The following is a 12,148-nucleotide window of genomic DNA, read 5'->3' as shown; positions in this document are numbered from 1 at the left end:
AATATTTATCAGTCGATTATTTTCTGTTAGAAATTCAGTTGGTAGAGGATTGTTGCAAGGTGGAAGGAAAAGTACGTTAATAGGAAAATTGATTTTTGATTTCTGCCCCGTCTGCGTACTTGTTCTATTACTGTGTGTCGGTACGATCGCTCCGCTCGGCTGACGCACCAACTAAAGACAGTCGCAGTCGCTGTCGTACGTTGCGCGGTGCGGGTGCGCGGTGTCAAAACGTGCGTGTCTCCTCGTCGCCCGTCAAAACGGACGAACCGAAAACGTCGGTTAATCATGTAAAATGCGATGTCAACGTGAATCCGTTAGTTCGGCGATCGGCTCCCGTGATAATTAAGACGATCGGCTTGCCCGGGTCCACGGGAATACACGTTATACGTTGGTTCGTCGTGTCGTGCGTCAAGTAGATCTTGTCTCGCGTGTGTCGACGGTTGTGCGAGTAACACGACCCGACGGCTTACGTATCCTCAGCAAACGCGTAGAGTCTGACAAGCGTCGTGCTCTGCGAAATGTGTTCGCTTTGAATAAAATAAAACAAAGGAAACCGAAGATCATCGTCAGTGACAACCAATTTTGATGATCAAGAGGGGTATGGAGAACGCCATGCATCCACCACTTCCACCGCCACCACCCCCACCCTTGGAAATCCTTGAGAATACCAGCACGGAGCAGACGGTCACCCATGTCTTGACATTTGGTATGTTGCATTATGTTTCTTATACGTTCCAATTCGCGATTGTCATAGGAGATATAGCCAGTTTATCTTCGTTTCCGATAACGCAGCTTGTCGCCGAACGATATCGATAACGTGCCTATTTTCATTTGAAATCATGAACGTAGTTGTTGCATCGATAACAGTTCCATGCACGCACGCTAAAGTTCGATACACCGAATCGTAAATGTATTCGAAATCGTCGCTTGTCATTCCATCGGCGACGTGAAAATGGTTAGCCGAAGGAATTTGACCTTCGACGATTTTTTAGAGAAACCCGTCAGAACCTGTATATACAGCTATTTTGAAAGTATGATGTTTTCTTTCTGTAGAAGAAATTCTACTGTCTGATTTTAAAATCGTAGTTTCCTCTGTCATTAATTTTAATCAATGTTTCCCAATCATCTGTAAATTATTCATTGAAAGGCTGCATTTCTACTGAAACCTTATTTTCCTCTGAAAAGCATTCTTTTTTTTATCAATCCTGAGTTTCTTGAATGGTTGGAGATTACTTGGCGTGGTATAATGTGCATCAAGTGTATCAAGTTATTTTTAAATCATTTCTATATATTGTGACTGACCTAACATTGACCCGAAGCACCTCGTGTATTTGTTTCGGTCTCTTGTTCTATTTCTAATGACTCTTCAAATAAAATGGTTGTAACATAATGCGTCAATACCTTCCGAACAAGCCATATGTGCACCATTTGCTCAAAATATTCTGGCTAGAGTGTAATGACATTGAGTCTGTAGCATTGCTAGCAGAAAATAAGGAATCTGTGCGCAAACTATTTACTACATCTAAAATGGTCAACATGTACTTACAAGTACAGGTTACTTACAAGTAGAGATTGGCCATTAAAGCGAATAACCATGCAGCCATGGTTGTGAATTGTTTGTCAGCTTTTGTCCACAGCCACATTTTTAACATAATCTTGCTGACATTTATAATTAGACACATGGGCAATATGTCTTACGCATCAGTCACATTTTCTCATTCATCTGCTTTTTCCTTCAATAATTTCAACCAAAGCATATTTTCATAGATTACTTAACATTTATCCATTGAATATATAACCTGTGCACTCTAATTGACCATTTAAATTGCAAAATAAGATGAAAATCTTTATAAATTTCAAAACTTATTTCAAGCTAAAGGAATTAGGGCATCACAAATAATGTAAGCAAGCACTGTGTCTGTTGGATGCTTCTAAAAGAAGTGTACCACGATCGTTGCGTAATAGTTATGAAATATTCAATACCAGTTTAAGGAAATAGAATTCGTGGTCGTTTTAATATCTAGATATTCAACTCGACGTTCAAATTATATAGTCGTAGGCGATCGATTTCAATTGCGTTGTCTATCTAATTTATGAGATTTCCTGTAACAACAAATAGAAAGCAAAAACAATTCACGAATAATTGCATTTCGAATACGTGGTACATCGTAGTATCGATAATTCTTGCCATTTACACATGAAGATTTTATGATAGAAACAGGTTGAATCGTTTACAGTAGGTGTTTATACGCAGTGTATCCAATAAGTAATGAAGTATGGCTTTATCGATCGAATCGACGTTCTGTTTATCGACGATCGATACTGTTTTTTCCTATGCGCGATTCGAATGCGATTACTGGCCAACATCTCTCTACTTCTCTCAAGTATATATCCCGCATTACAATAGACATTATTCTATTCGCTCTTCCGTCGATGAGTATCTATATCAATTACTGGCGTGTTGTAATACACGAACGATACGACTCTTGTAGGTGTACATATACATATATCGTGAATCACAAACATCGCTCGTGCTCCCTGAAGACACATGCTTCCACTTGGAATTTCTTTTCGATGTAGTCCAACTACAACACTTTCCTTCTCCTCGGGACACGAACCAACATTATCTCTGGCCTCTTAAGTAACAACACATGGTAGGGGAACAGGTTTCATGATCTACGGATTCACGCAACGCGACCAATTCTTTCCGTCGCATAGCATTCAAAATTTTTAATGTGTTACGTACATTGCGTACATTAATTGAACGAAGGATTTCAATCAATAATTTGTAGTTGTATGAATTTATTGAACTTTTCGTGACTGACGCCTTTTCGGGGAACCCTGGCAAGCATTTCGATGCAATACGGTATGACATCGGTATCATGTTGACTGCTGTGTCAACCTTATTTTAGTGACGAAATTATTAAAGTGATACAATTGTAATATATTCTTAGTAAGAAATTGTTCTTGGAACATTTTAATACTTGCATTCATTATTACGTGAAATACATGGCTTTGTATCTATTGGTATACTGTCAACCAATTAGCTGTTTTTAACTAGTATACTCGAAAATATTGCCATTTATATATTTCTAGATGTCTTTCATAAAAATGTTGCGTTTAAATAAAATATAAAGAAAATCGAACATATAAGATATACTTACAATAATTTTCACGTTGCTCATAGAGATTGCAACAGCTAGCTGGTTAACAGGTTATACAGTGTCGTGCATCAATCGATTAGAATTTTGTATTTGATGCAATGATTGATGAAAACGAATAAATGCATTAATCGTGAAAAGGTCAACTGTTGAATCAATCGATCGACGAAAAATTAATCATCGACCGAAGGAACAGTTAATAATTATCGACGTTTTAGTGAAGTTGGAAAGGGATAATTTGCTTTTATATTTCATTCCTAAACAAAACAGCAGTGTTGTTATACGATATATGTATCTTTTTAAATCTGAAAGTTTAAAGTTGAACGAGATACATTCCGGAAGTAATCGCGAACGTCTTTAAAGTCGTAGGCCCCAGCATTCCGTTAATCTGGCTCCGTGGTCTCGCCGAGGAATAACATTAACCGGTATTACGCAACGAGCCGGGCGCTTAGTTCGGTGAGTCCGTCACTGGGTGGGTCTCGGTGTTTTCCAAATCAGCTGTTAGTCGCCGGTGAAGGGTGACTCGTCGGCTTCGTAGTGGGGGGTGTTCGTCAGTCGACTTCGAGACTCTGGCCGGTGCGCATCGTGTCTCGTTATCGCGGTACCTCGTGCCATCGTGTCGTCGCGTGTACATTCGTTCAGACACACATCGTGTTTGCGCGTGCATGTATACGGACGTCCTCGTGCGTGCCTGTGTCTCCGACCGTTTCGTTACGTGCACACGTCGAACGCCGTTCCGTGTTTGTGGCAACGTAACGTTCTTCGTCGAGTGAAAGTGGAACGGGTCATCGCGAGGAGGCATTTTTGTAGATCATTACAAAATAGGTTATTTTCTATACACTGCTTGGATACCGATACAGCCTATCGACGGTCCTATATTTGAGCAGTCGTGTTGTTTCAAGTGCACCGATCTCCGACGTACTGTGGAGACCCATTAGTGATCGGCTCCCGCGAAACCATATGCTCGTGGCGGCTTGCACAGCACGGCACACCGTAGTGGAAACTTCCGCGTACGTCGTCGAAGGGGAATACCGCAGTGTCCTGTTGCGTATTTAAAAATAAATACCAACGCGAAGCCCTTGCTCTCTCTCTCACACACTCTCGATTCCCCTACTCTTCAACGTTTCGGGCGTTTCGATCGGACGGAAAGGGACACACGGTGATCTCGATATCTCTTTTTCTTTGTCGTTCACCGAACACGTGGCATCGTGCGACGAGGAAATTTCTGGTGTTGTCTTTTTCCATCGGATCCTCTTCTGCGGCCCGTTTGTTACCGTGTGCTTCTATTCGCGCTTCTTTCCGAAACGAGGCGAGACAGAATCGGATATTCGCGAAGGTGGCCAAGGCCGAGGCTGTGCTCTCCGTACAAGGTACGCTACTTAAGTGTGTCAGTAGGATAACGACGGCAATCCGTTTCGTTCGGGCCGGCACTTTTGCCTGACTCGGCGGAGGAATTGGAACACGACTGCATAACCAGAGAAAGGGATTGCGACACCCCCGGACTTTTTACGTCGAGCGTTTTGTGAGCGTGCGAGAAAAAAAAGAGACACGAAATATTGACGGAGGGAGGCGGGGCGGGCAGGCGAGAATTCGTTGCTTACCAAGTTGCTGGGACTCTCCGCGTCAATGATTGCGTCACGACGGCGAATGATCGACGTAAGACACGAGAAAATCGAACGAAAATATGTTGCGTGCGCTCAATTCCATTCGATCTCTAACGAATACTCGACGAATTACATATAGTATGTATATGCGAGTACGCGCGCGTTTGTGTATATATACAATATATATCGATCAGTCTATTGTTCGGTTGGCAGTAGAGCATGTGTAACACGGTTACAGTTAAGCCGATACACATGTAATCCCATTAATCGGTGTTGTTTGCTCGACGAGTATGCCCACTTGATTGTTTAGAGTTTCGATTTATCGAAGACACGAGGAAATCGCGTTCGTAGGGTGAAGCCCGATGAATCGGGGAATCGTAGCGGTTTTTTTATAGTATTAGCCGCGGCTGCATCAAGGTCACCTTCCCTATTTCGTGTTGCAACCGGCTTACACGCGTTGATCTTTAGCCGTCCGTTGTTTCTCTCGGCTATGTTCTTTCGGCATCGACTTTCGAAGAGCCAGCGCGACACGCGTTTTTAAACAAACCAACCGGAGATATTTCGATGAATGTTGACGGAGGATTTAGTCACCGATTCCAGCATCGCGCAGAGGTTCTCACTCTGTCGGCTAACCCAAGCGCAATCAGGAGCCCTCATTTTACAGGGAAAATATGCTAACAAATTTATCGCCAATATTGATGCAAGCCTATCGCGAAGGTAAGGTCGGAACTGCAGAGTATTTTTCTCGTAATAATAAAGCAGAATAAAATTTCATATTTGTATATTTCTGTATTAAAAATAATAGAAAATAGATAATATCGTAAATAATAAGAAATACAAATATATTTTGTTAAATTTTTGCTTAGATATTGCTGGTAATGTAAAAGTTATTTCAAGTTTATAATCATGCGCACCATTGTATAATGCGCGAGAATGCGCGTTGTTATTAAAAATCAGTGGGTGTAACTATAAGTATCCGATTTACAATGACGTCGCTGCATCGAGCTGGAATTATGACATGTCTTTCTGACCTTATAATTGAAAAATATTTGTGACCGTGCTAGTCAGGTTTACACGTCTATCGTCCAAATTTGGCGTAGTTATAACAATAGCATCGTAGCCATATGGTCTGGCACCGTAGATCGCTATAATTCAACCGTATGGTGGATCTAGAGTTGTGCTTATAAAAAATTAAGTTAACCTTTTGCCAGACAGTTAGATAAACCTGTGGTCAATAATATGACTTCGCTGTCACAACATTGTAGGATAGTTAGAATTTAATGATCGCATCTATAAATAGTGTCCTCAGCTTTGCATTGGATCGTAGGTCGCAATCGATGCCTTACGGTCATAACTGTAAATATGACTTCCTCATTTGAGCTTTGCATAGTCTTTACAGTAGTAGCTTTATATTGTACAGTAGGACCATAGATTAATTCACAGTCACAATTATCAGAATATATAAGTTTGCTCCGTTCTCATTACTAGGCTGCGGATAAATTACATGAGAGTGTCTTTTCTCTTTCAGCCAAAATAGTATTTGCAATCTCTTTGAAAATGATGCAAGTTACTGCAGTTATAGTCTAATAATCGTATATTAATGTGTGAAGTATACTACGACTATTTTGAACTATTGTAACACAAACGGATTCAGCACGTTCCACGACTAAAACCTAATCAGAAAGTATATCGTGAAGATTTTCCTCGCGAGCACAGCGAGATCATTGTTACATCATAGTAAGTAACTACAAGCAGGAACGCGATATTTTCTAAGCGTATAGTCATCGGCGTTTCGTACTAGACCGATCGCGGTAACAGCAGAGATTATCGACAGGCACTGTATCGTGTCCGTCCATTAGACCGAAAATTACACCGGTCCGGTACCGTAATGACATTCTTTTTCTGCAGCCAACTTTCCGTATTAATTATATTATTAGAGACGACATGTAATTCAGCGCACGGAAACCGTTGGCAAAGCCGCCACGCGAACGGTATTACCTGCGTCCATCCAGCCGCTAATCGCTCCCAGGAACTGGGGAACCTGTATACATTGAGATAATCGTAACCGTATTACCCGGATACTAATCGTTCGGGCTCGGTGCGTCCGGTTATCCGGTTTTCAAGAGCTACGTTCTCCGTACGTGGTGTATTAGATATTAGAGGGAGAACAAACCAAATAGAAACGCCTCCGCCTTATCGAACGGTCTTTATCTGCCGACGAACGACACACACCGGACTATAACGATACGTGGAAAACACGATCGGTTTTACGTAAACGTCGTGGTCGAACCAAAAGATTTAGACCCGGAACAAAAACTGACGATGGAATTCGAACTCCTGGGTAAAGAATGTGTTCTTCGTCGGTTCGTAACGCAAGAAATCTCCGTTTCTTACCCTTTCTTTCTTTCGGCCAAAATAACTGTTATGAATCATAGTTTGTATTCGTTTGCTGATTGTAGAACGTTTCCCACAGATTGCTTTGTTCAAATTGAACTTTTGAACGTGCAGTTTAAATATAGATATTTCTAATGAAAGCTTAATGGCTTTCTTTGTTGCGGCTAATAGTTGAACAATGTAATTTTAATTTTTCTTTTTTTAAGTCAATTTTCGTCACAGATCCAAGTAATATCGAAATTGGAAAGAATTATTATTGACATTGTACAGTGAACTAGCATCTCTTACAACTCCACGTTGTTGCATCAGATTGCGCAGGATCATTGAAAGATCACTGGTATTTTAAACAAGAAAGTGGTACCTATGATCTTCGTGGTTTCGAACACGTTAGAAACGGACACGTGGCCGATGAAAGTATTCTGCCGTAGAATTCCAATTTGATTCGACAGTCATTGTCAGCGAACGGTACCTTTCCCCACGCCTGCATTACTCATATATTTGGAACGGCGATTTCTGGCGTTACCAACCGGCGAAACTGGTGACGGGACGGTGGTTACAACGTTTAGGGAATTGTTTATCGTCGGACGCACACAACACAGTGGTCTGGCAGACTGTAATTTGTGGTTAAAATTCGATACTTCAACTTTTATGCTTCCATAAGGCTTTCGTTCTAATTCATACGTAATCATAACTCTTTGGAACTTACATTACATTAAATATAATTAAAATTATATTATATTTGACTAGATTTATACAGACGTTATTGATGATCTGACAAAAAAATGTGTCCAACAGTTGGAGCAACAAAAAATTTTTCTAGAAATTAGAATATTAAAGCTTGCAACGAGATTTATTTTTTTTATAGATATTGTTCGACGTTTTAAATGTAATGTTAAATATTTTGGCCGGTGGCGTCGAGTCGCAACGCTGAAATAATTTCAGCCGCAGAAAGCGAATTCCCAGACCACTGTGCAGCAACGGTCTATGGAGTTTCATATTTTCCGAAATAATACCGCGTGACGCGAGTTTTTTTTCCTCCGGTTTGCGTTCCCAGCAACTTTATCGCTGATAGAGCGCATTGTTTACGACCCCGTCGCTGCGTGGAAGAGCGTGGATCTCCTGGTGTTTGCTCGCGAAATCGTAAGTCTCAGGCCAGTCGAAACGAAAACTCTGTTTTCGAAGAGTCATGCCGCGTCGAGAGTGGTTCCCCGCGATTGTTGCACCATCTTCTGCGCCGCGCTGTTTGGCAATTTACTGGCACCGCCGAGTGAACCCGCGCAGTCGAATCACAGAATGTTAACATTTAACGGACAAGGAATCGCTAAATCCTCGGCAATTTGCATTGTACAGGATGGATGTTTCGCTGTTTTAACACCAGATCTACCAAGGTTGGTCAAAATGACTTGTTTGCCATTTCCTATAAAATGCGGAAACTAATTTTGTTATTTAAGAAACGCATGGCAACGTTAATTCTATTAACTGGATCTTGAAAATTCAGCCTTTAAGATAGACCTTGTAGCTAGGTTTAAGTCTTGCGAAGCGTCCTATACATTAAAGATCAAAGTTCGATCCTGGAACGTGTTTAGACGATAAAGAATTCAGATATCGATGGTTCCGATGTTCGGAGTTCGCATAAGTAATCACACTTGTCGACAAAACTTAAGAAACATAGACGCAAATTTAAAATATTGTATCGACGAAGATATTAATTTTATTTTTCTGTTTTGTTTTTTATTCTCTTTATATAGTAATTATATATATATAATATTATATATAGTTAATTATTCTCTTTAACGTATATTTGTCAAATTATGAAATTCTATTGAAATATTTACGACGTGTAAGGTTTCCCAATTCTTCTCGGTAATATATCCATAATATTTCTCCGTTCTGTTTGCAACAAGCGTCTCAGAAAGGTGTCCGGCGCGGTCGAGAAAAAAAAACAAACATGAAATTCTGTACAATATATCGCCAAAACGGTCGATCTCTCTAATTCGCAGTCGTGCGAATCCAATTTCTCCGATCGGAAGTGGATCGCAACGATCGATTAAAAAACAAAAATTCGGCACAGCCGAGAATTCGGAGAAAACGGTAAGATACTTAGCAGAATTGTTATTTGTGTCGAAGGATCGACAAGAAGGTGTCGTTAAAGGAACCGAATTGCTGACCGGTGCCGGCGAAGGCGGCGCCCGAGTCGATGTTTACATCGAAGACGACGATGCGTAGTCGGTTGTTCGGTTGAACCAGGTTCGTCATTGTCGTTCAGGACGTTATGCAGTGAGGGTGGCGAGCAGAGGCAACAAGGAGACACCAAGGGTATCTCTGACATGCTGGAAAGTTGCGAGTCCACTGGCACCATGAAGAATCCGGAACACGAGAGCGGCTACTTCGAAGACTGTAGCGACGTCGAGACCACCGTCGAGGAGACGATCGTCGCCGAGGAAAAGAAGTACGGTTCGGCCTGCTACGGCTTGACCAAGGCCATCCACAGCCTAGACGTCAGGGACTCCAGCGATCCAGTTTCTGATCATTACGAGGACAGGCTCAATAGAGGTATGAACGCGATGATTTCCTACAAAACCAGAGTTCGGTAATAGTCAAACAATTCCGATCAAATTTCATTCGAAAAATATATATTTCGATTCGATTCTCATAAGAATATTTGATTCGTTCATTGTTTCAAATCGGTTCTTCAAATCAAATTTGATTCGAAAAATATCTTTATTCGGTCTTTCGAATCAAATTTAATTAGTTTCATATTGCGAATCGCGATACACACGGCTATTTCAAGTAATTATAAAATCGGATAACACGATATTTGAAGTGGTATTTCCAATAATGTTGTTTGAGTTACTTGGAATTTGTTCAGGTCTTTTACAATACCAAATATTTATAAGGATTTATTGACTGTGTCAATACAACCTGCGTAAATACGAACCCGCGTAAATTGATGCTGTGTATCAAAAATATCGTGTAAATAATATTCGAATTTACCGCGTGAAGCACAGTTGCGCGTAAATTACAAGAAACCAGCATTTAACTGTACCAAAATGTTTCTCCGATGGAAATTTCTATGCTCCCCGTAAACAAAAGCGATGTACATGACCGGGAAAATTCTATGACATTGCGGGGACGCGGTTATAATCGTATCCGGAAAGAGGGATAGATGTCGTAAAGCCGAGAATACGATTTTGATTTTATTTTCTGAATAATACTTTCCGAAACGAAAGAAAAGGGCAATTAATACCTGTTTCGCAGAGGATAATCATTGTTCCTAAGCGAGAAATGTTAGCAGGTAGTGAGATCCGTGGAACCCTAAAGGGCGGAGTTAATTACTCATAAGCAGAGTTCGACGAATGCGATGAATGCTCGCCGAGAACTCGGTCAAACTTCTTTTCTTCTAAAAGTAACGGTGCAAGTATTACCTCGTCTGTATGCATATATCAGAGCTGATGACAATTTTAAACAATATGGTAGAAAGTAGATATAAATTCTATTTCCAAATATTGTCGTGTATACTAATCTTTAAATGGAGCACCATGATTTTTTTTAAATTATGAGAAAATATTATTTTAATGAAATACTTACATTCTGTGAGCTACTATTGAAATACATGTGCATACATATATTAGAAATACTATTTCCATATATAATTATGGTTATATATTGTAACCATATAATTATGGTTTCAAAAATAGTTTATTTGCTAAATTCCGTATCACACGAGAATATGCAAACATTTGTAGCCCATTCACTGTTTGGAAAATCAATTGTTCTCGAGCCCTGGTATATGTGCACCATCGTTGTATCTTGAGGGGGTAATGAGTCACGCTATGGGTGTTTGTCGAACCCCGCACAGGTAGACAAATCCGGGCAATAAAGCAGCTGTCGTTCTAGCGCACTTTAGATACTCTCGTGGATTATTACTCGCCCATTGATTCTCTGACAAATAGACCGCTTCTTCGGATGTTTGCGCGTGTTTAACGTGAGCGTTAATTGACTCGTAAAACCACCGAACAGAATGCGTGTTCTCCGTCCTCAGGACATTTTAATCGTCCGCAAGAGAATTTTCCAAGCGGTGCTAACACTTCTGTTGCTAAAGCTGTTTCAGGAAAATATATTTTCAGTTTCTTTTTTCTCCAATAACGCTGTCACAAACTACTTTTCAAAACTTGGAGACAAACAGATACATTTTTAAGCTTTTCTTCTCTATTACTACCTATGGATTTATCGTGTTTCAATACGAAATTTTCATTCGATTCCATCGCGAATCGCAATTTTAATTAAATTCAACTGCACGCAGAAAGCTTCGCAAATATTTTGCGAAATGTCATGAAAAACCGAGTTTGGGATTTGCGCGATGTTTCGAGTGCCACAAGGTTCGAGGCGTACAAAGCTGAAGAGCGGCTCGCTTATCTCGCGGGGGGAAAAAACGACCATTATCGGAATCGTTGTAACGCTGGAGTTGTTTCAACCGCGTCGAGTTTCCTCAAGGCGGGTCGACGCGTTCGCCATTCAGATTAGGCCGGCGACGAGCAACCCTTGTCGATTTTTAATCAGCCGTCGATCCTTTTCCTTTCCACCGATGATTATACCGTCGCGCGTTCTTGATCCCTCCATCATTCATTTCGCGCGGCCACGCGAACGTCGCGCTATTTCTGTGGTATCGCCGAGTCATTTGCTGATCTCGACGCGAATCTAGACGATTTAACGTGGTTTTGGTTAATTGAAGGAAAGGCGAATATATTTAATCATGTGCATCTTCCTTTTCTCAATTTCCTTATATCTTCTTGCCGTATCTCAAGATTACAGAATCTTTTTTTCGTTGTATTTTATCTCGACGTTTACTGAAACGAATCATTCGAAATAATGTGTTGAGTAAATCATCGAATTAAGTGCCAGCTTTTACCATCGGTCCGATATTTTGCCATCAATGGCAAAGACTGAAAGAACCATTGGACAAAAGAGGGCATTCGCAGCGTTGTCAAT

The 12,148-nt window shown here is 40.7% G+C and overlaps 1 protein-coding gene across 6 annotated transcripts in view; it reads left to right on the top strand.

Moving 5' to 3' along the window:
* The first annotated feature begins 183 nt into the window (after positions 1-183).
* LOC144470690 (ribosomal protein S6 kinase alpha-5) overlaps positions 184-12,148 on the top strand; it is a 40,568-nt gene continuing 28,603 nt past the window's right edge. Inside the window, exons 1-2 of one of the 6 annotated variants that reach the window (XM_078182139.1) lie at positions 184-706; positions 9,426-9,712. In XM_078182139.1, the coding sequence (XP_078038265.1) occupies positions 9,487-9,712 (226 nt within the window). In that variant the 5' untranslated portion in view covers positions 184-706; positions 9,426-9,486. Of the gene's footprint in view, positions 707-3,619; positions 4,532-7,976; positions 8,548-9,286; positions 9,713-12,148 lie in introns of those variants that run through there. The other 5 variants (XM_078182136.1, XM_078182138.1, XM_078182135.1 and 2 more) reach the window with 5 other exon arrangements.

This window comes from Augochlora pura, chromosome 6, assembly GCF_028453695.1.
Source record: "Augochlora pura isolate Apur16 chromosome 6, APUR_v2.2.1, whole genome shotgun sequence".
In the NCBI taxonomy this organism is placed as follows: Eukaryota; Metazoa; Arthropoda; class Insecta; order Hymenoptera; family Halictidae; genus Augochlora; species Augochlora pura.
Note: the sequence above shows the minus strand (reverse complement) of the source record. Positions and strands in the feature narration are given on the sequence as shown.